At 43.8% G+C, this 26,340-nt stretch overlaps 1 protein-coding gene across 6 annotated transcripts in view; it reads right to left on the reverse strand.

Annotated features, from left to right (window-relative positions):
- Positions 1 to 26,340, reverse strand: part of LOC112244918 (LIM and calponin homology domains-containing protein 1) — a 150,713-nt gene that overhangs the window by 40,527 nt on the left and 83,846 nt on the right. For 4 of the 6 annotated variants that reach the window (XM_042303173.1, XM_042303174.1, XM_042303171.1 and 1 more), the window contains exons 5-8: positions 16,633 to 16,666; positions 13,578 to 13,688; positions 11,937 to 12,138; positions 4,135 to 4,417 (exon numbers count right to left, since the gene is read on the reverse strand). In XM_042303173.1, the coding sequence (XP_042159107.1) occupies positions 4,135 to 4,417; positions 11,937 to 12,138; positions 13,578 to 13,688; positions 16,633 to 16,666 (630 nt within the window). The remainder of the gene's footprint in view (positions 1 to 4,134; positions 4,418 to 11,936; positions 12,139 to 13,577; positions 13,689 to 16,632; positions 16,667 to 26,340) is intronic. The other 2 variants (XM_042303175.1, XM_042303172.1) reach the window with 1 other exon arrangement.

Below are 26,340 nucleotides of genomic sequence, written 5' to 3' on the forward strand. Positions count from 1 at the left end.
TATGTTTGGAATGTTCCTCGGACCTCCCCAGAATAACTCTAGGATATGTCCTAAATGGCACCGTATTACCTATATAGTGCCCCTACTTTTGACCAGGGCCCACAGTGCACTATATCAGGAAGAGTGTGCCATTTAGGACACAGACTTGGAACATGCCCTGTACACAAGTCCTATTTCATCTTTAGTGTGTTTAGTCAGCCAACATAGTGACAAGCCAGGTCTTCAGATATCGAGGCCAGAGAACGCAGACCTATTCATAGGGTGGATCCAAATTCAACTCACTACGGCCCCAAATAAGCATCAGTCATGTCCTTGTCGGAAAACAACAGGAAAAGTTACGCTCTTATGAAATGGTTCACTGAATCTCCCATAGTTTGTGTAAGTAGTTGTCTTTAGAAGTATCTGCATGGGTGTGTTTGAAGGTGTCATCACCAAAACAATAAGGAAATCAAATTGGTTCAATATATTTTACAGGGATATCCTAAAGAGGGTTAATTAAGTTAGGGTCATTGGAACTGTGGCTTGATGAGACACTAGAGACTATGGGAAAGTTTCAGCTGGGGATTGTTTTGGTAAGGGGTTATTGTTTTAGCTTTAGGAGTTAGGGCACACAGTGATTGGCACCTTTGCGCAGCAGTCACAGTCAGGTGTATAGCAGTCTCCCTGTGGTTGAGTGTGGGGGTCTGTGAGCGCTGAGGGGGGGTGTAGGAGTGAAGCTCATACTCCTCCTTCCACTCCTGTCTCCACGGGCATGCCGGAGTCAACCTCCCTTCCTCCTCTTTTCTCTCCTCCATTTCTTCCTCACCCCTGTGTTGTTCTTCTGACTGATTCTGTGGTTGGGCTTGGAGCTCGGGGGACGGGGGCTCAATAGGAGCTATAACTGGGGGTACGTCTAGGTTGGGGAGTTCGGTTGGACTGTTACACACACACACACACACACACACACATCCATCCAGCACACACGCACGTCCACACAAGCGGCAATCACAACACCAACATGCAACGATAACACAGCGTAGCACAAACAAAGCCACAAGGCATGTGAAACACGCAAGCATTACCACAAAACACAGTGATAATGTGATCATATGCACAATGGGAGTACCAAAAAGCAACACACCAATGGAAACATGTGGAAGGAAAAAAAGTAGCAAATTAACAGATCACACATTATAATGATGTAATAAAAATCTCAAAACATTTGAATAGAGTCACTGAAAAGCAGAACAAGATGAATGAAGAATAATGTGCTGTTTGGCATTGGTCGGTCAGGGACCCGATGACCTCGGTGAAAAGCTCAAGCCAATCTCATGATCTCATTCAAGCGCACAGACAGGTGTAGAAATGCACTGACACATGCACACGTCCTCATACATTTACTCAGAAAGGGTTAGCATGACCTTAGGATCTACAATTGCACACCCACATGTAAACACAGAGACACATTTGCTTGCTCTGCTCACACTTGCTCCTTGTTGACTCCCACTTACAGGTTTAACTCTTTCCAATTACAACCTTGCATTGAGACACACACACGTAGAGGAAATACGATGTTTGCTGAATAAATCCAGCTGGAAGCCAGTCATCCTTCCAACACTATTGCGAAGCCTGCGTAATTACGAAGCCTGTATTCGTCATTGTGCGAGAGTGGTGTGTAGGTGTTACATCTAAAGTCTGGTTTAAACTAATAAGCTTAAAGTCAAACCATGCCATGTCAACAAGGTCAGATGTACTGTTGGAGCAAAGGCCCAATTTAGTAGGTGACGTCTAGTGTAAACAAACACACTCATATGTATGCATGTAAACTCAGCAAAAAAAGAAACGTCCTCTCACTGTCAACTGCGTTTATTTTAAGCAAACTTAAATGTGTAAATATTTGTATGAACATAACAAGATTCAACAACGGACATAAACTGAACAAGTTCCACGACATGTGACTAACAGAAATGGAATAATGTGTCCCTGAATAAAGGGGGGCAAAATCAACCGTAACAGTCAGTATCTGGTGTGGCCACCAGCGCATCTCCTCCTCATGGACTGCACCAGATTTGCCAGTTCTTGCTGCGAGATATTACCCCACTCTTCCACCAAGGCACCTTAAAGTTCCCAGACATTTCTGGGGGGAATGGCCCTAGCCCTCAACCTCCGATCCAACAGGTCCCAGACATGCTCAATGGGATTGAGATTTGAGCTCTTCGCTGGCCATGGCAGAACACTGACTTTCCAGTCTTGCAGGAAATCACACAGAACAAGCAGTATGGCTGGTGGCATGCTGGAGGGTCATTGATGGAGGGATTGTGCGTTCCTGGAGTAACTCGGGCAGTTGTTGTTGCCATCCTGTAGCTGTCCTGCAGGTGTGATGTTCGGATGTACCAATCATGTGCAGATGTTGTTACACATGGTCTGCCACTGCGAGGACGATCAGCTGTCTGTGCGGTCTCCCTGTAGCGCTGTCTTAGGCGTCTCACAGTATGGACATGGCAATTTATTGCCCTGGCCACATCTGCAATCCTCATGCCTCCTTGTAGCATGCCTGTGTTTAAACCCTTTGTTTAAACCCTTTACAATGAAGATCTGTGAAGTTATTTGGATTTTTACAAATTATCTTTGAAAGACGAGGTCGTTTCTTTTTTTGCTGAGTTTGTATGCATGTGTCTGTACAGTATGTATGCATGTGCTCTGTGTGCACACATGAAAGCACGCTCACACACATGCTCGTAAGCGCACACACCAGATTTCAACTCATCCAAATGAGTGAAACAAGACATATTTTAGTTTCATGAATACCTCAATACGCTGTTTTGATATCGGTTTAACACTCAACAGGGTCATATAGTAGCCAAAGTGGCTCATACATTTTAAGAGTCACCTATCTGTGTCTGCATAGCAAATGTCTTGCCTGTTGCTGGCTTTCCTCTGAGTGCTTCGGCCTTGGCCAATCAAACACACATCTGGTCTATATCAGATCCTCCGTTCATGCCACAACAGTACTAATTTTATTTTTCCTATGCTCCAGAACTTTGGTGACTACTAAGTATTTTTTAAACCTCACGATTTGAGCTGGATGTGTCAATGTGTGGTTCATACACTAATAATCTATGAGCAGAATTACTGTTTTACCTTAATTAGCCACGGAATCCCTAGTTTGAAAACAACTGTTTTTCTGGATGCCACATTTTCCCCCATGTGGGCCAGCCCCCTAGCAAATCAAGCGCAACCAATGAGCTTCAGCCTCTCACCATAACAGATACAGCTATCAATACACACGACGCACCCACAGCAGAGGGAGAGAGCGAGCAAAGACGTGGTGCACGTGTGCATATCTGGAAAATTGCCTGCTACGTTAGGTAATTTTCAAAGACAATTTTTGGCTCATGAGAACTACTTTCAGAACTACTGGCTAAATAGTATACAAAAGTACAGGAAAATCTCTTTAAACATGCATGTTCCACATCAGACAAGACATTCCCAGTCTCCTTTGTGCGTTGGGGGAATTACAATATGAAGGAAAATTGGCTGACGGTAGCGGTTTTCGAAGTGCTGTGTCAGGTCTGGTGGAAGAAACAACATATCGGTGTTCAGGAGAGAAACAGTCCATCACCACATGCCGACACTTCTAGAAAAGATAGAATAAGGGCTCCGAGTTTCTTTCGTCTCAATGCTAATAACAGAACGAACCATTAGCATTTTGGCTAATGTTTAGATTGATGGCCCATTAGGCTCGTGTTATCTCTAGCTAAAAAAGAACACTAGGCTAACGAGCTGCTAAGGTGTGTGCACCAATCGAGTGGTGATGAGTATTTTGGAGAACAGTTATCATTTTGAACAATAGAGTATGAGAGGTACTTTTTCAATATATGACAAATACAATATTAGCATATTGGTCTCCTACTGCTATTGAAACACCTCCCACTATCTATTGGCTTGGGTCTGTCCGAACTGGTCTGTCAAAGTGTAGCAAGTGAAATAGATATGAGTTAAAAATATCAAGTTTTCCTGGAGAAAAGAGTGCCAACACATTTACCAAATTACACCATGGCTACGATCGAATATCCATACTAGCATTCCACTTAGTAGTGGTAGTAGGCTCTGTTCCAATCTATCTATCACTTTTATTACATCACCAATGCTCACCTGAAGGGTATATCGCCTCCTATGGGCGAGGTGGCGGTACTCCAGCTCTTGCGGCTGCCTCCACTGCCCTCCTCCCGGCTCTCGTGGTCACCCCTTTTCCTGCGCAGCGGTGTGGGCATGTAGCCACTGGCGTTGCTCTTGTTGGGCAGGTACTGATTGAAGGGCACCATCACGCGGGGCTCGCTCACCGAGGTCCGCCGAGCCAGCATGTCATCCTTGCGCACGTCTGGCAGCTTCCTGCCCCCATGGGGTCCGGCGTCGGACTCGGAGTCGCTGCCACGGCCTGGTGGGTACAAACGAGGGAGAGACTGACTTAAACCACCACAGTACCCCCATGAAACGTTGCCCCACCCACCGAGAAAGAGAAATAACTGCTTAGCTTTTTAAAATTAGACATCAGCGTTTCCCAATCCTGGTCTAAAAGGACCACTTTCTTCATTGGTTTTCATTTTAATGATGCTATCCAACCACTGACCTCTCAACTTGGATAGACATTACTAAGAGTGGTCTAGAGGTAAGCTAGAAACACCCCAGTATCAATTAAACAGACCATTGAACAGCAGAAAACTTTCTAGATTGTGCCTTTAAGAGCGCTGAGTCTGATATAGCCATAGACTGTTAAAATGGAAATAAACCACAAGAATCAGTTTAAGAGAACACCAGTACATTCAAGAGTCCCCCAGTACCTGGCCTAGATGACCATGTGACTGAGCAGTCTGCCAGTGAAGTCTCTCTTTTACCACCTATGCACCTTTCTAGGCTTTCTTAAACAAACTGTACAGTATACTTATTATGGGCGAAGGTAGATACTGTTTGATTGCTCTTGTCAACCATCAAATTAACCCAAAATAGTAACATTTGGTTGTGCAGAACCTCATCGCTTAAGGTCTTCCCTCCCTCTCTGCCACATAAATTCATCCTTTAAGGTCCTGCCCTTCTCCACTTAGAGATTTATGCTCCCCAAATGACACCCTATTTCCCCTTCAAAGTGCACTACTTTTGACCAGAGCCTAGAGGATACCATTTGGGACGCACACATTCACTTTTTGACAGATAAAGACTATAGAGGCCTTAAGGTACTTCTGCTTCAAATTGACCGTAGGTTGTAAAGTGGAGGGGTTTAACCCTTCAACAGCTTCAATTGGAACCATAAGCAGGTGCCACTAATGCATGCAGCCCATACCAACTGACCTGTGGTCTCCTGTCAACCTGTGGTCTCCTGTCAACCTGTGGTCTCCTGTCAACATGTGGTCTCCTGTCAACATGTGGTCTCCTGTCAACATGTGGTCTCCTGTCAACATGTGGTCTCCTGTCAACCTGTGGTCTCCTGTCAACCTGTGGTCTCCTGTCAACATGTGGTCTCTCCTGTCAACCTGTGGTCTCCTGTCAACCTGTGGTCTCCTGTCAACCTGTGGTCTCCTGTCAACCTGTGGTCTCCTGTCAACCTGTGGTCTCCTGTCAACATGTGGTCTCCTGTCAACCTGTGGTCTCCTGTCAACCTGTGGTCTCCTGTCAACATGTGGTCTCCTGTCAACATGTGTTCTCCTGTCAACATGTGGTCTCCTGTCAACATGTGGTCTCCTGTCAACATGTGGTCTCCTGTCAACATGTGGTCTCCTGTCAACAGAAAACCACATGTTACCAGTAAATGGCAGGTAGCATAGCGGTTAAGAATGTTGGGCCAGTAACTGAAAGGTTGCTTGTTCGAATCACAGAGCCTACTAGGTGAAAAATATGTCGATGTGCCCTTGAGCCAGGCACTTAACTCCAATTGCTCCTGTAAGTCTCTCTGGATAAGAGCGTCTGCTAAATTACTAAAATGTAAACATGTGGACTACTGTTAACAGGGAAGAATAGAAGAGGGAGGAATAGAGAAGAGTGAAGACTAGAATAGGGAAGAGTGTACAGAAGTGGCCTCTTGCTAGTAACACAAAGATGTCTATTTATCCACAGTGTGCATTGATTTACATAACCCCTGACAAAAGAGGGCTGCCATTATCACATTTCTTTTGGAGATGAAATTAAAATCCTCTGAGTTAGCTTCCACAGTGAGTTTGAGAGCAGAATGGTGATAGCAGCTTAAGGAAGGCCTGGACCATGGAAAACTGTAGCTAATTTGTATAAACAGTCATGATTGGGAGCCTCATCATTGAATGATCTCTGTTCTGTCCTGCTGTTCTCAGACCAAGTGTGTGGGCCTCCAGGAGGTCTCCTGGAACTGTTCCAGAGTCAATTAGAGTTAGATGAGCCCAGGGCTGGAGATGGCCTGGGCGTGGCACTGTGGTTAGGACAGTGAACATCTAACGTACAGCTGGCCTCACTAAAATAATTTCACTAAAACCACTCAATGTTTACCTATATGGCCAACCCAGCATCAATTGCTCAATGTTTCCCTATAAACCAATACAAAAAACCCCACCAACAACTCAATGCTTCCTTTCAATCCAATAGAAAAACAAACCTCTCAACACCTTTCGCAACAAACCAATAATAAAACATCTTTACAAACGAATAGCAAACACATCAACTAAGCGTTTCCCTACAAACCAATAGCAAACAATGTGGTCCTGTGTGGCTCAGTTGGTACCATGTGGCACTTACAATGCCAGGGTTGTGGGATTGATTCCCACGGGGGACCAGTACAAACAAATATGAAAATGTACGCACTCACTACTATAAGTCGCTTTGGATAAGAGCGTCTGCTAAATGATATATATACACACACACACACACACACACACACACACACACTGCTCAAAAAAATAAAGGGAACACTTAAACAACACAATGTAACTCCAAGTCAATCACACTTCTGTGAAGTCAAACTGTCCACTTAGGAAGCAACACTGATTTTCAATACATTTCACATGCTGTAGTGCAAATGGAATAGACAACAGGTGGAAATTATAGGCAATTAGCAAGACACCCCCAATAAAGGAGTGGTTCTGCAGGTGGTGACCACAGACCACTTCTCAGTTCCTATGTTTCCTGGCTGATGTTTTGGTCACTTTTGAATGCTGGTGGTGCTTTCACTCTAGTGGTAGCATGAGACGGAGTCTACAACCCACAAAAGTGGCTCCGGTAGTGCAGCTCATCCAGGATGGCACATCAATGCGAGCTGTGGCAAGAAGGTTTGCTGTGTCTGTGAGCAGTGTCCAGAGCATGGAGGCGCTACCAGGAGACAGGCCAGTACATCAGGAGACGTGGAGGAGGCCGTAGGAGGGCAACAACCCAGCAGCAGGACCGCTACCTCCGCCTTTGTGCAAGGAGGAGCAGGAGGAGCACTGCCAGAGCCCTGCAAAATTACCTCCAGCAGGCCACAAATGTGTATGTGTCTGCTCAAATGGTCAGAAACAGATTCCATGAGGGTGGTATGGCGGGCCCGACGTCCACAGGTGGGGGTTGTGCTTACAGCCCAACACTGTGCAGGACATTTGGCATTTGCCAGGATTTGCCAAGATTGGCAAATTTGCCACTGGCGCCCTGTGCTCTTCACAGATGAAAGCAGGTTCACACTGAGCACATGTGACAGAGTCTGGAGACGCCATGGAGAACGTTCTGCTGCCTGCAACATCCTCCAGCATGAACAGTTTGGCAGTGGGTCAGTCATTGTGTGGGGTGGCATTTCTTTGGGGGGCCGCACAGCCCTCCATGTGCTCGCCAGAGGTAGCCTGACTGCCATTAGGTACCGAGATGAGATCCTCAGACCCCTTGTGAGACCATATGCTGGTGCGGTTGGCCCTGGGTTCCTCCTAATGCAAGACCTCATGTGGCTGGAGTGTTCCTGCAAGAGGAAGGCATTGATGCTATGGACTGGCCCGCCCGTTCCCCAGACCTGAATCCAATTGAGCACATCTGGGACATCATGTCTCGCTCCATCCACCAACACCAAGTTGCACCACAGACTGTCCAGGAGTTGGCAGATGCTTTAGTCCAGGTCTGGGTGGAGATCCTTCAGGAGACCATCCGCCACCTCATCAGGAGCATGCCCAGGCGTTGTAGGGAGGTCATAAAGGCACGTGGAGGCCACACACACTACTGAGCCTCATTTTGACTTGTTTTAAGGACATTACATCAAAGTTGGATCTGCCTGTAGTGTGGTTTTCCACTTTAATTTTGAGTGTGACTCCAAATCCAGACCTCCATGGGTTGATAAATTTGATTTCCATTGATAATTTTTGTGTGATTTTGTTGTCTGCACATTCAACTATGTAAAGAAAAAAGTATTTAATAAAAATATTTCATTCAGATCTAGGATGTGTTATTTTAGTGTTCCCTTTATTTTTTTTGAGCAGTATATATATATATATATATATATATATATATATACACATATACACACACACATACACACACACACACACACACACACACACACATACATACATACATACATACATACATACATACATACATACATATATACACACACACACTTTAAATCAAACAAACATTAACTAAACAACTCCCTGCAAACCAAAAATCCAGCTCTGAGCACTTTCACCCATCGACACAGACATTTCCTCCCCACTTCCTTCCAAACAATAACAAACCCTAGCCCTCGACAGGAATATTGGTCTCAGCCCATGTGTTGCCTTTAGTTCCCAGAATCTCAGCCAAAACACTTGGTGAAACATTACAACCTTTTACAAGCCTCCATTAAAAGTTAAGAGGTTGCTTTGACAATTATACTGTGTGATACGATTTACCTACTTCCTATGGTAACTTATGACTAGCATTAAGTTAAAAAACACCTTCAGTTTCAGCCAAGCTAGAATTCAGACTCCATTCATGTCTTCCTTGCAGTGCATAAATCTTTTTTTGCAGCTGTTGACGTGTCTGTCTTTCCGACATGAAACATTATTCACAGCATCGTATGTTACATGCGACCATTGTGAACATGGCGGATGCATTGGAATATGGACATTTAAGCAGAGCTGTTGCTTTAATCCTTTCCATCCATTGTCTGACACCATTGCACTCTCCAAAATCTCATCTGTTTTTCTCACTGTTTTTTGATGCACTTTTATATACATTTATAAACACACACACACATTTTTTTTAACATCATGCTAGTCCACATATATAAATACACTCAGCAAAAACAGAAACGTCCCTTTTTCAGGACCCTGTCTTTCAAAGATCATTTGTAAAAATCCAAATAACTTCACAGATCTTCATTATAAAGGGTTTAAACACTGTTTCCCATGCTTGTTCAATTAATGAACATGCACCTGTGGAATGGTCGTTAAGACACTAACAGCTTACAGACGGTAGGCAATTAAGGTCACAGTTATGGACACCTAGGACACTAAAGAGGCCTTTCTACTGACTCTGAAAAACACCAGAAGAAAGATGCCCAGGGTCCCTGCTCATCTGCGTGAACGTGCCTTAGTCATGCTGCAAGGAGGCATGAGGACTGCAGATGTGGCCAGGGCAATAAATTGCCATGTCTGTACTGTGAGACGCCTAAGACTGCGCTACAGGGAGACGGGATGGACAGCTGATCATCCTCGCAGTGGCAGACCACTTGTAACAACACCTGCACAGGATCGGTACATGCGAACATCACACCTGTGGGATAGGTACAGGATGGCAAAAACAAATGCCCGAGTTACAATAGGAACGCACAATCCTTCCATCAGTGCTCAGACTGTCCACAGTAGGCTGAGAGGCGCTGGACTGAGAGCTTGTAGGCCTGTTGTAAGGCAGGTCCTCACCAGACCTCACCGGCAACAATGTCACCTATGGGCACAAACCCACCGTTGCTGGACCAGACAGGACTGGCAAAAAGAGCTCTTCACTGATGAGTCGCGGTTTTGTCTCACCAGGGGTGATGGTCGGATTCACGTTTATCGTCAAAGGGATGAGCGTTACACCGAGGCCTGTACTCTGGAGCAGTATCGATTTGGAGGTGGAGGGTCCATCATGGTCTGGGGCGGTGTGTCACAGCATCATCGGACTGAGCTTGTTGTCATTGCAGGCAATCTCAACGCTGTGCGTTACAGGGAAGACATCCTACTCCCTCAAGTGGTACCCTTCCTGCAGGCTCATCCTGACATGACCCTCCAGCATGACATTGCCACCAGCCATACTGCTCATTCTGTGTGTGATTTCCTGCAAAACAGGAATGTCAGTGTTCTGCCATGCCAGCGAAGAGCCCGGATCTCAATCCCATTGAGCACGTCTGGGACCTGTTGGATTGGAGGGTGAGCGCTATGGCCATTCCCCCCAGAAATGTCCGGGAACTTGCAGGTGCTTTGGTGGAAACGTGGGGTAATGTCTCACAGCAAGAACAAATCTGGTGCAGTCCATGAGGAGGAGATGCACTGCAGTACTTAATGCAGCTGGCGGCCACACCAGAAACTGACTGTTACTTTTAACCCTCCTGTTATTCAGGGACACATTATTCCATTTCTGTTAGTCACATGTCTGTGGAACTTGTTCCGTTTATGTCTCAGATGTTGAATCTTAGTTTCATACAAATATTTACACATGTTAAGTTTTCTGAAAATAAGCAGCTGACAATGAGAGGACGTTTCTTTTTTTTTGTTGCTAAGTTTATATATGTCTGTGCACGTGCGTATATTAAAAGATGAAAGCAGGCTAGGCTTGTGTGGTTATGGTTAGGTCTCATTTTGTCTCAATCCCCCTTGAACAATCAGGGTTTTAAAAGGCTCTGGTTGGAGCATCATAGAGTTTTAAAATACAAAACCTAGTTCTTGGCTTCTCTTTCCTTGCCTGGAAAATACATAAAACACACATCTTATTTTTCCTCTGGTGCATTCGATGGAGAGCTTGCTAGTCTTGTGTTGACATTGCAGCTGCTAATATACAAAATATAGTCCTCAAGGGTACCATAGGCCTGTATAAGAGAGGAGAGGGATTATATCAATCAATAATGGTGTATGTGTGCACGCGCATGTGTCCCTAGGTGTGCATACAAATATAGGCACAAGATTGAGTATGCCCCTATATTACAAGCAGAAACACCCACACCCACTGTGACTGATATGGATCACTCTCAGGTATCTTAATTCTAGTGCAACACTACAGATGACCGACAGAACACTCACACCCACTGTGACTGATATGCATCACTCTCAGGTATCATCTAGTGCAACACCACAGATTGTAACAGTTTGAATTGGTATGTAAAAAACAGCTCCACTAGAATATGTTGCAACCCGTCAGTCAAGACTGCAATCTCCTCTCTCCACCACCTGATCTCAATTCTCTCTCCATGTCTCTTCAAGAGGGCCTTCAAAGAGACGTAACCCACAGCAACAGCCCTAAACATTGGGCCCGAGGAATAAACACAAAACCTCCTTTGTACATATGTCAATAACAGAGCTGGGCTGAGATGGAGATACCCTGACAGATGATCACATAGATTGGAGGTTGAAAAGAGCAAATAGGGGCAGCTAGTTTCAGACCAGCTGACGGTGACTATTCCACCACCTGCCCCAAAATGACACTGTATATGAAAATGCCTGACATGCATCATTAAAGTGCACAGAATAAACCATTGGTGCTGAATGAGGTAAGTCACTATGTGATGACAGCTACATGAACAAAACAGTTACAGCTATGCAAGCCACTATAACACAACAGGGTGCACTCCATTTAGCAACAGAAAATGTTTTACAACGAAAATGAGAGTTCAAGTTCAAGTAGTCCCTCCCGGTTTTGTCCATTTTCTTCTGTTAGGTTTTGATTTAGGTAACACCAGACAGTATGAGACAGTAAAAGCATGTGACTTGTGTGTGCAGTGTGACCCATCCGGGCGTCTAGCGTCTTACCATCACTGCCAATGCCGAGGGCGACCACTACGTCCGGCGAGGGAGTCTGTCTGGAGCGTGAGCCGAATGAGTCCAGGCTGTCGAAGGAGTCCTCTCGGCCGTGGCGAGGCGGGGAGAGTGAGTCGCTACGCTCCGAGTCCCAGCAGTCGATGTAGCCGCTGTCCCGTATGCTGCGTTGGGGGCTCTCCGTGTCCTCCGCCTCCTTTGACACACAAATGCACAAGCATGCAAATTTATGCACACACACACACACGTCAATGTAAAAAGATTGTCTTGAGATCATCCCAATACCCCATCCAATCTGGATCCCTCCTTCACCATGATTCCTCCAACACGGACAAGTACATTCACTTCCTCTTTCCAATTCTAATTGATATTCTACTTCTGTCTCTGTGTTTTAAGCTGCACAGTGTAACCCTGTCTGTGGCTTCTCTAGTTTCCAGGGTTGAGGAAAGGCTTTTCCATCCCGTCTGCCGGAGGAACCTCCTGGACCAGCCCTGTTTCTCTTTCCCCCTCATGGCTGACACCTACCACCTCTTTCTCCCTCTCCACTGCCCCTTCTCTTTTCCTCAAACCCTCCTGTCCCTCCCTCTCCCCGTCCTCTACTCCTCTCTCCTGCTCCCTTCCACTCCCCCTCTCCATCCCTCCCACACTATCCCTTTCTCCACCCACACCTATCCCCCCCTTACCCTCCAATCTACTCAGTCTTTCAATTCCTCAGACCTATTCCCTGTGCCAGATCCTGAGTGAAGGAGGATGCTGGGTCCTACTTGGCTGACCTCATGGTGGGTGGGGGTGGGGGTACAATGGCTGGCTTTGAGTGGCAACTCTAGGGGGGGGGAATTCTGATAGGGTTCATAGGACAACAGCAGTGGACCTGAAGCTAATGGGTGTGCAGGTTTTGGTTCCTGCCCAGCATTAATACACCTCCTGTATTGCGTGTAACAGGATTTCATAAACCTATTGAATTTCTCTCTCACTTTAAGTCACTATCATTAACTTTTGTTAAGTGGAGATGTGGCCCTGCTATTCTGGACTATACAGACATCTGGGAAAGCATTCTAGGTTAAGTGGTCATTTCTCATTTATAGAGTATAATAGTGGGAGAATGGAATAAATGGAAGAGGAGTGACCTCACGCTCAGAACGGTTGCTACAGCTACATCCCTATATGTCCCTGGGGGGCTGTAAAAATCCATAGTCCAAGTGACACACACTGGTTCTGGAGGACCAGTTGAAGGCCTGGGATCATCCCTGGACAAAGAGAGAGGTGGAATGGGGGGGGGGGAAAGAGCAAAGAGAGCATTCTCTTCTAGGGATGACTCCATGATGAGGGGAAGAGAGAGATAAAGGATGGAGTAGTGAAAGCATCAGTGCACCCCGAGGGGAGTTTGCGTCATAACATCCTTACGTTTGCCAAAGAAAATATATGCTTAGGTTGGACAGTCCCTTCTAGTCTAACGTTCCTAATAGTACAGCCACCTAACAACTGCAAAACTACTTTGAACATCTACAAAGACGTAAAAATAAACCACCCTTCCAGGAATTGAACCCCCAACCTTGTCATTGCTATCACTAGGATACAACAAACTGAGCCATGTCAAAGCCTTACATCTATCCCTGTACGCATCACTGTACACACCTTCCGCATCTGTGATAGCAGGCCTTCAAACTCCTTCAGGTCCAGTGTGGGCCCGTTGTAGGAGGTGCAGCTGTTGGCAGCCCGGCCCAGCCAGTATATGGTAATCAGAACCTGTGGAGGAATCATTACAGCAGGAAGAGGATTTTAGAGCCAATATCAACAAGACAAGGTATTAACGTCAGTCTGTAACATTCAATTTAGTGGTAGATCATTGCCAATTGACCCACCCGCACAGTCAACCAACTTTTGGGCTAAATAATTCCCAGTGGTCTCATACCCCAAGCTTGTGCACAAGTTGTGTAATACATTATGAAAGACTGCTAGCACATGATACATTAGCTTATTTGATAATTAGCAAAGTTGCTTGATAAATGCTTTACGGGCCCAATATCCCACTTTTCCCCCCAAAAAACTGACTAAACTAACGGTTTGCTTACTGAGTAAACCTGGCAAAATGCCATTGCAAAATCAACCTATGTTGATATGGGTAAAGTTAACATACTGTAAGCCACAAACGAAATTCTTGACAGCTCCAAGGTATGCTTCATAACGCTAATACTAACCGACAGCAACACAAGCATTCACAGCCACCTGAGAGCAATCAGAGAATTCCACATTTCACACAGTATGTCTATGTGACAGATGCCAGCTATGGCACACTGTACCCAATAGCTAGCAAAATTATACCATCTCTCAAAGAGGAACATTGGGCTAACTTATATAAAATTAATAATGCTAACTCAGACATGTGTTGCAGACACATTGAGGTACTGTACTGACACATTAAATATTCCAGATACATTCTGGACATATCGTTTTGCCATGCGGTTTGTGTAGCGACCGTACCACACACAATTTCTCCACAGTTGTTCTTCCCCAATTGCATCAATTCAATGTACTATTCTCCCTTGAGTGTTAGTTTGATGTCAAGTCCAGTCATACAAACTAAATCACCCTCCTTTCCACTTGCCTTCAATTTGTAAGGAGTATAAACAGTTTCATCAAAGTGGCCACCAATAGGGTTCACTTCCTGATATATTTGGTCCACTCTTTTCCCTATCACTATAATAGGCTAGCCAGGGGTTTCTGTACAAAAAAGACCTAGCCCTTGTCCTGGCCAATATGAACACACAGCTAGCTTTCTCGCTCTCTTTACCATTGCCACATGGGTAAGGTTGTTTTACTATGCTAACATAGCCCTGACAGCTAATTTACCATGCCAACTTCATCTACTACCTCATGTCCCTATATGTAGCTAGGCCACTGTGTGGACACAGCACTTTTGCTAATGTGGCCATATGGAGATCACACAGGCTCTTTTATGTTGCAAGAACAAGCTGATAGATTGTCTGCTTTGTGATATCAAAGTCATCTAAGGATCTAGGGGTATTCCTTTGATAAAACAGATTACAGGTGGTTTGCCTAATGTGTGGTACACAGTAAATTGTAAGCACTCTTTTCAGATGACAGTCTAGGCTACAAAACTAAAACTAAAACATACTTCACCCACAATGCACATCCAGTGCACTGTATCTAGAAGGCAAAACAATACTATTCACATTCATCACAAGCACCCACACTACCATTTAGCATGACAAATGTACACAAAGTGAATTCAGGTAGGTAGCCTGACTGGGATTCAAACTTGGATACTTGTAACTTTCAGTACAACACCTGTCTGTCAAACAGCAAGGGCTGGAACCTCTTGATAAGGTCTTTAGGTGCCGTTCTAAGGACGTAAAATGTTTGTGTCAAATAGCCTAGACAGGGTATAAATGTTCATACTACGCATGCTCTGTTTGTGGAATATACAGTAGGTTCTACAACTGTTGCAATGATAAATTAAACAGCATACCTAACCTGGCTAAACATGTTGTAGCTACACCTTTGCAAACACCCTTGTGACAGCATGTCACACTGAAAGTATACACCACAAACTAATCCTGCAACATCTTAAAGACCTGAGGTCATGCCCTCTGCACGTCTGTCTCCGCCTCATTTTACAGTGCCCGTCTTCTCTGATACGTTTCACTGGACCAGTCACCTGACAAAATGTGTTCCTTCCAGACGGGACAATAACCTCTTTGTGCCACAAGTGTGTACACAGGCCTGATTGGTGTCACAGTTTTGCCCCAGCCCCAGCTAACACACCTGACTCCAATAATCACCTAATCATGATCTTCAGTTTAAAATGCAATTTGATTAATCAGCTGTGTTTGCTAGGGATGGATAAAAAGTGTGCCACCAATCAAGCCCTCGAGTTGCCCACCCCTGTAGCTTGCATGAGCACACACACCTTCACAGCAGCAGTTCCTTACCTACAGAACCAAAATGGCAAACAATATTTTCTCCAAAACATACCGCCGTCATAGGGAATAGATACCTTACGCTTGATTCAGTTTAACAATCCATGAGGCCAGCAGAATTCCATACAGTCAAGCATGATAGTCCCTTTTCCTAGCCAAGTTTGAGCTGTGTTTACAAAACAGTACAAAATACTCCACCTATCTAATTTTTTCAGTTTGATGGTGCTCTGAGTCTCGGCAAAAACATTTTTTTATAATTGAATGCTGGTGCTGCAGTTTGCTACAATGAAAAGGCTACAATCGACAGCAGCACTAGGCTAGCTCACTCTACAGCTGATGGGAGTTTATGGGACAGTCTAATGCAGCGTTTCAGTGTCCCTCTGCTAAAACAGCTGTGGGGCTAGAGCTGGAGACAGCCTTGGCTGAGTATAGTCACATATGTTAGAGTATGCTATAGCAAGCCAAGTCAGGTAGAGAGCTCACTGCAGAGAATGACAAACGCACTACGCCAGCTCGCTAGCTCCTCTTAAAGCAGCAGAGACAGGAGATAGACGGAGGGAGAAAGAGAGGGGTTCATGGGATGGACTGAGTAAGGGAGAGGGATAGGATTGAGAGATATTCAGAAAAGAACGACAGAAAGAATTACAAAAAAAGACACAACACAACACAGCCAGAGACAGAGACCAACCCATAGACACGAGGACATAACAGATTACCAGACTGACAAAAAATATAGAGGTGTCACTTACATTCTTGAGTTTCCTACTGCAGTCGGCAACCCTGCTAGGAAGAGAGAGAGAGGAGGAGGATCATAGGTTCCAGGTTAGAGAGCTGTCAAATGAGCTGCACCTACTCCACACTATAGTTATGGAATGACATACAAATGGAAAAACCGATCTGGACTGAGAGGGAGGGAGGAGGAAGAAAGTGAGAGTGGGAGAGAGAGGAGGAGGGAGAGAGAGGGGAAGGGAGAGAGAAAGAAGTAGAGAGGGACAAAGAGAGAGTAGTTGCAAGAGAGAAAATATTACTCTCCCCCAACTCTCCAGCCTGACCCTGTTGCTGCAGCCTCAAGGTTGTTTGACCCCGTTGCTTCAGCCTCAAGGTTGTTTGGATGCTTTTCTATGTTCAAGCGCCTCTAGGCAATAGCAGGGCAAGGACAAATTATTATTTAATTATTGTCTTTCTCTGACACACAAATGGACACACGCACAGAGACAAACAGACACAAACACACGGGCAGGCATGTTTGCCTTCCATTCTCTCACTAACATATTTCTCAAACTAAATAAGCACTCAACCATGTGTCAGAATGGTGACATATTGAACTATATCTACAGGTCCCGTGTCGGTCTGGTGTGTGCATGTGTTTGTGTGTGTGAGCATGTGTGATTCCATGTGTGTGTAGGTGAGCTGACCTAAGGCTACACTTGATACTTTACTCACACACTAGTCAGCAGAGGTCATAGGTCAGCCTAGTGGGCTTGTTCAGCTCCCACACAACATTCCATGTCATAATGACCTTTACAGGTGACCCAGGAGTTAAGAGTGTTACAGACCTACTCCCACATGAGTAGGATTATTATGGAATGGTCAATCAAATGACTCAAGTCCAGATCATTAGTAGATGGAAGCTTATTCATTTACATGTCAATCTGCTTGTTCATACCTAATCCTTATTTTACCAGGTTGGCTGAGAACACTCTCTTTAACAACATAGATTTGCAGAGAGTTGCAGGAGAAAGGAGAGGGTTTAAATTAGAAGCTGAGGATGATTTGGTAGCCAAGGCACCAGGGATAACATCCCATACTCTTGCGACAAGTGCTGTGGGATCATGTAAATTCACTAATCCTTATAATATATGGATCAGTTCATGCTTGCCTGTTTTGAGGTGATTTGTAGATTTCTGTGCTGCAACTAACCCTGTCAGATCCAATGACTAATAGAAAGGCTCTATAGCAATTAGAAGATATTCTGTTTGTTCCCATTTCTGGCAGCTTTGATAAAGAGACATATAAAGGTGATTATTTTCACTTTGTACATGACCTCCCCTTGAGAGCACCACATTTGTTAGTTGGCAACAGGATACTAACACACTTCATGACCAAAAATGTGTGCTCGTAAAACATCTCATTCCAAAATCATGGGCATTAATATGGAGTTGGTCCTCCCTTTGCTGCTAGAACAGCCTTCACCTTTCTGGTAAGGCTTTCCACTTGATGTTGGAACATTGCTGCTGGGACTTGCTTCCATTCAGCATTAGTGAGGTCAAGCACTGATGTTAGGCGATTAGGATTGGCTCGCAGTCTGTGTTCCAATTCATCCCAAAGGTGTTTGATGGAGTTGAAGTCAGAGCTCTGTGCAGGCCAATCAAGTTCTTCCACACCGATCTCGACAAACCATTTCTGTATGGACCTCGTCTAGAATGTCATTGTATGCTGTAGCGTTAAGATTTCCCTTCACTGGAACTAAGGGGCCTAGCACGAACCATGAAAAACAGCCACAGACCATTATTCCTTCGGGCAGGTAGCGTTCTCCTGGCATCCGCCAAGCCTAACTTCGTCCGTCGGACTGCCAGATGGTAAAGGGGCGAGCTTTACACCACTCCAGCCGACGATTGGCATTACACATGGTGATCTTAGGCTTGTGCGTGGCTGCTCGGCCATGGAAACCCATTTCATGAAGCTCCAGACAAACATTTATTTTGCTGACGTTGCTTCCACAGGCAGTTTGAAACTCGGTAGTGAGTGTTGTAACTGAGGACAGACGATTTGTACACGCTTCTGCACTCATCAGTTCTGTTCTGTGAGCTTGTGCGGCCTACCACTTTGCAGCTCAGCCGTTGTTGCTCCTAGACTTTTCCACTTCACAATAACAGCACTTACAGTTGACCGGGGTAGTTCTAGCAGGGCAGAAATTCGACCAACTGACTTGTTGGAAAGACTGCCATGTTGAAAGTCACTGAGCTCTTAAAAGTTAGGACATTCTACTGTCAATGTTTGTCTATGGAGAATGCATGGCTTTTGCTCAATTTTATACACCTGTCAGCAACGGGTGTGGCTGAAATAGCCAAATCCAATAATTTGAAGGGGTGGCCACATCATTTGTGTATATATAGCTAGTGTAGCTGATCCAGCAGAAAGGGCCAAATACCAAATGAAAGTTAAAGAAAGAGCGAGAAATACAGTAGATCGGTGACACCAAGTCAGTTTCAGCGTCAGTTTCTCCACCTCCCTCTCCTTCAACAGAATGGCCCTGTGTCATTTCACCTTCCTCTCCTCCCTGTCCTTCCTCCTCTCCTCTAGCTTGACTAAATAGACAGGTCTCTTTTCTCTACGCTACCTTGATTACTTACATAACCACATCTAAAGGCTGCCTGAGAAAGAAGGCAATTCAGATTCCACTAGGTATTAGATCACTGCCTGTGATATAAACTGTACTCTTCCCTCTCTCCCTTGCTCTCTTTTTCCCTCTCTCACACTCCCCCTCACTCTTGCTGTTACTCTCTCTCCCCCCCTCTCTCCCTCTCCTCTTTCACCCTCTTCCCCTGTCACTTATCTTGGAAATGGATCAGTTTCCATCAACAGATGGTACAGAGGACATATTTCAGGCCTCAGCTCATTTTGTGTCTCTTTATACTAGAGGTCGACCGATTATGATTTTTCAACGCCGATACCGATTATTGGAAGACCAAAAAAAGCAGATACCAATTAAATCGGGCGATTTAAAAAAATTTTTTTTTAATAATGACAATTACAACAATACTGAATGAACACTTATTTTAACTTAATATAATACATCAATAAAATCAATTTATCCTCAAATAAAATCAAACATGTTCAATTTGGTTTAAATAATGCAAAAAAGTGTTGGAGAAGAAAGTAAAAGTGCAATATGTGCGATGTAAAAAAGCGAACGTTTAGTTCCTTGCTCAGAACATGAGAACATATGAAAGCTGGTGGTTCCTTTTAACAGGAGTCTTCAATATTTCCAGGTAAGAAGTTTTAGGTTGTAGTTATTATAGGAATTATAGGACAATCTCTCTATACGATTTGTATTTCATGTACAGTCGTATGAAAGAGTTTGGGCACCCCTGACAATTTCCATGATTTCCATATATAAATAATTGGGTGTTTGGATCAGCAATTTCATTTTGATCTATCAAATAACTGATGGACACAGTAATATTTCAGTAGTGAAATGAGGTTTATTGGATTAACAGAAAATGTGCAATATGCATCAAAACAAAATTAGACAGGTGCATAAATTTGGGCACCCCAATAGAAAAATCACATCAATATTTAGTAGAGCCTCCCTTTGCTAAAATAACAGCCTCTAGATGCTTCCCATAGCCTCTAATGAGTGTCTGGATTCTGGATGAAGGTATTTTGGACCATTCCTCCTTGCAAAACATCTCCAGTTCAGTTAGGTTTGATGGTTGCCGAGCATGGACAGCCCGCTTCAAATCATCCCACAGATACTCAATGATATTCAGGTCTGGGCCATTCCAGAACATTGTACTTGTTCCTCTGCATAAATGCCCGCATAGATTTTGAGCAGTGTTTTGGGTCCTTGTCTTGTTGAAATAACCAGCCCCTAACTTCAACTTTGTGACTGATTCTTCAACATTATTCCCAAGAATCTGCTGATATTGAGTGGAATCCATGCGACCCTCAACTTTAACCTCTAGTAACTCCCCACCCCGGGTCTGGGAGCGTAATCGTCGACTGACACTAATTAGCATAACGCAACGGACATAAATATTCCTAGAAAATATTCCTATTCATGAAAATCACAAGTGAAATATATTGAGACACAGCTTAGCCTTTTGTTAATCACCCTGTCATCTCAGATTTTCAAAATATGCTTTACAGCCAAAGCTAGACAAGCATTTCTGTAAGTTTATCGATAGCCTAGCATAGCATTTTGTCCAGCTAGCAGCAGGTAACTTGGCCACGGAAATCAGAAAAGCAATCAAGTTAAATCGTTTACCTTTGATGAGCTTCGGATGTTTTCACTCACGAGACTCCCAGTTAGATAGTCAATGTTCCTTTTTTCCAAAAATATCATTTTTGTAGGCGAAATAGCTCCGTTTGTTCTTCACGTTTGGCTGAGAAATCGCCCGGAAATTGCAGTCACGAAAACACCGAAAAATATTCAAAATTAGCTCCATAATATCGACAGAAACATGGCAAACGTTGTTTATAATCAAACCTCAAGGTGTTTTTCAAATATCTATTCGATAATATATCCCCCATTTTTCAGTAGGACCGATTGGAATAATGGCTACCTCTGTATTTTATGCAAGAATCACTCAGAGCCACCAGGTGATCAATTGCACAATGTAGCCGCTTACGGGTATTCTTCAACATAAATGCGTAAAACTACGTCACAATGCTGTAGACACCTTGGGGAATACGGAGAAAAAGTAATCTGGTTGATAGCCCATTCACTGCTCATTACGGACGCATTGGAACGCAGAGCTTTCAAAAGATGAGTCACTTACGAATTGGATTTTTCTCAGGCTTACGCCTGCAATATCAGTTCTGTTATTCTCGCAGACAATATTTTTACAGTTTTGGAAACTTGAGTGTTTTCTATCCTAAGCTGTCATTTATATGCATATTCTAGCATTTTGTCCTGACAAAATATCCCGTTCACTACGGGAACGTTATTTTTCCATAAATGAAAATACTGCCCCCTAGTCACAAAACAAGATTCCCAGTACCGGCACTGGCCACACAGCCCCACAGCATGATGGAAACCCCACCAAATTTTTACTGTGGGTAGCAAGTGTTTTTCTTGGAACGCTGTGTTCTTTTGCCGCCATGCATAACATCCCTTGTTATGACCAAATAACTCAATCTTTGTTTCATCAGTCCACAGCACTTTATTCCAAAATGAAGCTGGCTTGTCCAAATGTGCGTTTGCATACCTCAAGCGACTCTGTTTGTGGCGTGTGTGCAGAAAAGGCTTCTTCTGCATCACTCTTCCATACAGCTTCTCCTTGTGCAAAGTGCGCTGAATTGTTGAACGATGCACAGTGACACCATCTCAGCAGGTTGATGTTGTAAGTCTTTGGAGGTGGTCTGTGGGCTGTTTTTGATCGTTCTCACCATCCTTCGTCTTTGCCTCTCCGATATTTTACTTGGCCTGCCACTTCTGGCCTTAACAAGAACTGTGCCTGTGGTCTTCCATTTCCTCACTATGTTTCTCACAGTGGACAATGACAGCTTAAATCTCTGCGATAGCTTTTTGTAGTCTTCCTCTAAACCATAATGTTCCATAACAATCTTTGTTTTCAGGTCATTTGAGAGTTGTTTTGAGGCCCCCATGTTGCCACTCTTCAGAGGAGAGTCAAAGAGAACAACAACTTGCAATTGGCCACCTTAATAAATACCCTTTCTCATGATTGGATGCACTTGTCTATGAAGTTCAAGGCTTAATGAGCTCACCAAACCAATTGTGTGTTCCAATTAATCCGTGCTAAGTAGTTACAGGTATTCAAATCAACAGAATGACAAGGGTGCCCACATTTTTGCATAGCATATTTTTCACATCTGATTGAATTTCATACAACGTAATATTGCTACACTAAAAATCTTTGTCTGGACAATACCCCAGTACTCCGCTTTTATTAGAAAATGAATGGCATGCCACTGTGATCATTTTCTGTGCCGACAGAGTAAATTATTATGCAGCCTCAGAGGGGTGACCAAACTTTTTCATACGACTGTACCTTTGACTATTGGATGTTCTTATAGGCACTTTAGTATTGCCAGTGTAACAGTAAAGCTTCCGTCCCTCTCCTCGCCCCTACCTGGGCTCGAACCAGGAACACATCGACAACAGCCACCCTCGAAGCAGCGTTACCCATGCAGAGCAAGGGGAACAACCACTCCAAGTCTCAGAGCGAATGACGTTTCAAACGCTACTAGCGTGCACCCTGCTAACTAGCTAGCCATTTCACATCGGTTACACCAGCTTAATCTCAGGAATTGATATGCTTGAAGTCATGAACAGCTCAATGCTTGAAGCACAGCGACGAGCTGCTGGCAAAACGCACGTAAGTGCTGTTTGAATGAATGCTTACGAGCCTGCTGGTGCCTACCACCGCTCAGTCAGACTGCTCTATCAAATCATAGACTTATTATGTTATTACTAACACTCAGAAATATGAGCCTTAGGTCATTAATATGGTCGAATCCGGAAACTATCATCTCAAAAGCAAGACGTTTATTCTTTCAGTGAAATATGGAACCGTTCCGTATTTTATCTAACGGGTGGCATCCATAAGTCTAAATATTCCTGTTACATTGCACAACCTTCAATGTTATGTCATAATTACGTAACATTCTGGCAAATTAGGTGGCCCAAACTGTTGCATATACACTGACTCTGCGTGCAATGAACGCAAGAGATGTGACACAATTTCACCTGGTTTATATTGCCTGCTAACCTGGATTTATTTTAGCAAAATATGCAGGTTTAAAAATATATACTTCTGTGTATTGATTTTAACAAAGGCATTGATGTTTATGGTTAGGTACAGTCGTGCAACGATTGTGCATTTTTCGCAAATAAGCTTTTGTTAAATCATGCCCGTTTGGCGAAGTTGGCTGTCTTTGTAAGGAAGAAATAGTCTTCACAGAGTTAGCAGGCAATATTAACTAAATATGCAGGTTTAAAAATATATACTTGTGTATTGATTTTAAGAAAGGCATGGATGTTTATGGTTAGGTAAACATTGGAGCAAGACAGTCCTTTTTCGCGAATACGCACCGCATCAATTATATGCAACGCAGGACATGCTAGATAAACTAGTAATATCATCAACTATGTGTAGTTAACTAGTGATTATGATTGATTGATTGATTGTTTTTTATAAGATAAGTTTAATGCTAGCTAACAACTTACCTTGGCTTCTTACTGCATTCGCGTAACAGGCAGTCTCCTCGTGGAGTGCAATGTCATCAGGTGGTTAGAGTTTTGGACTAGTTAACTGTAAGGTTGCAAGATTGAATCCCCGAGCTGACAAGGTAAAACACTGTCGTTCTGCCCCTGAACAAGGCAGTTAACCCACTGTTCCTAGGCCGTCATTGAAAATAAGAATGTGTTCTTAACTGAGTTGCCTAGTTAAATAAAAGATAAATAAAGGTGTACATTTTTTAATACAAATTTTTTTTATTATTTTTTTTAAAATCGGCCAAAATCGGTTTCAAAAAATACCGATTTCCGAATGTTATGAAAACTTGAAATCGGCCCGAATTAAATTGGCCATTCCGATTAATCGGTTGACCTCTACTTTATACACCCCCACCCAAATCTGTTTTCTAGATATGAAGACACCTGTCATACCGTGAACACTAGGTAGTGTGGCAGGAGAAAAGGGTATGCCTGCACACTAAATCTAAGACAGTGACAAGGGCATATAAGTGGCAGTTTGATGTTTATCGGTTATTTTAATGCATAAACAGCATGCACACACACTTCCCTTAGGCCACCCCTGAACTCTTCAAGGCATCATATGTCATGATAGAACCAGTCAAGACATGTTAAGTTTGACATTGCTCCATCTCTCCTTCTCTCGGTCTCTCCCCCTGTCCCCCCCCTCTCCCCCAGTCTCTCTCCAGGCTCCCTCTCCGTCCCCGTCTCCGTCCCAGTCTCCGTCCCAGTCTCCGTCTCTCTCTCGCTACTGACAGAGTAGTTCTGGTACCAGGACAATTGGGGGGAAACACCCAGTCACCTAGCAACAGCTACAACATCACAATCTCTGGATATAGCATACTGTAATATTTTGTCAATGACCAGTTGTACCTAACAGATACTGCTTTGTTATGTTGCATACAGGAGAGTCACACTTCCACTGAACTGTCTTCCCGAGAGTTATTAATTACTGTACTGTTGACATAGCAGACACACAGTGATGTAGAAAGACAAGCAAATGGATGGAAATAGATCAAACACATGGATGAAAATACAAAGACGGACAGACAAAGAGAGAGAAAGGAAGATGGATACAGAGATACAGTTGAAATTGGAAGTTTACATACACTTAGGTTGGAGTCATTAAAACTTGTTTTTCAACCACTCCACAAATGTCTTGTTAACAAACAAGTCGGTTAGGACATCTACTTTGTGCATGAAACAAGTCATTTTTCCAACAATTGTTTACAGACAGATTATTTAACTTATAATTCACTGTATCACAATTCCAGTGGGTCAGACGTTTACATACACCGAGTTGACTGTGCCTTTAAACAGCTTGGAAAATTCCAGAACATTATGTCTTGGCTTTAGAAGCTTCTGATAGGCTAAATGACATCATTTGAGTCAATTGGAGGTGTACCTGTGGATGTATTTCAAGGCCTACCTTCAAACTCAGTACCTCTTTGCTTAACATCATGGGAAAATCAAAATAAATCAGCGAAGACCTCAGAAAAAAATTGTAGACCTCCACAAATCTGGTTCATCCTTGGGAGCAATTTCCAAACGCCTGAAGGTACCACGTTCATCTGTACAAACAATAATACGCAAGTATAAACATCATGGGACCACGCAGCCGTCATACCGCTCAGGAAGGAGACGCGTTCTGTCTCCTAGAGATGAACGTACTTTGGTGCAAAAAGTGCAAATCAATCCCAGAACAACAGCGAAGGACCTTGTGGAGATGCTGGAGGAAACCGGTAAAAAATGATCTATATCCACAGTAAAACGAGTCCTATATCGACATAATCTGAAAGACCGCTCAGCAAGGAAGAAGCCACTGCTCCAAAACCGCCATAAAGCCAGATAACGGTTTGCAACTACACATGGGGACAAAGATCATACTTTTTGGAGAAATGTCCTCTGGTCTGATGAAACAAAAATAGAATTGTTTGGCCATAATGACAATCGTTGTGTTTGGAGGAAAAAGGGGGATGCTTGCAAGCCGAAGAACACCATCCCAAACGTGAAGCACGGGGGTGGCAGCATCATGTTGTGGGGGTGCTTTGCTGCAGGAGGGACTGGTGCACTTCACAAAATAGATGGCGTCATGAGGTAGGAAAATTACATGGATATATTGAAGCAACATCTCAAGACATCAGTCATGAAATGAAAGCTTGGTCGCAAATGGGTCTTCCAAATGGACAATGACCCCAAGCATACTTCCAAAGTTGTGGCAAAATGGCTTAAGGACAACAAATTTAAGGTATTGGAGTGGCCATTACAAAGCCCTGACCTCAGTCCTATAGAACATTTGTGGGCAGAACTCAAAAAGCATGTGCGAGCAAGGAGGCCTGCAAACCTGACTCAGGAATGGGTCAAAATTCTCCCAACTTACTGTGGGAAGCTTGTGGAAGGCTACCTGAAACGTTTGACCCAAGTTAAACAATTTAAAGGCAATGCTACCAAATACTAATTGAGTGTATGTAAACTTCTGATAAATGCTGAAATAAATCACTCTACTATTATTCTG

This window comes from Oncorhynchus tshawytscha, linkage group LG21, assembly GCF_018296145.1.
Source record: "Oncorhynchus tshawytscha isolate Ot180627B linkage group LG21, Otsh_v2.0, whole genome shotgun sequence".
Lineage (NCBI taxonomy): Eukaryota > Metazoa > Chordata > Actinopteri > Salmoniformes > Salmonidae > Oncorhynchus > Oncorhynchus tshawytscha.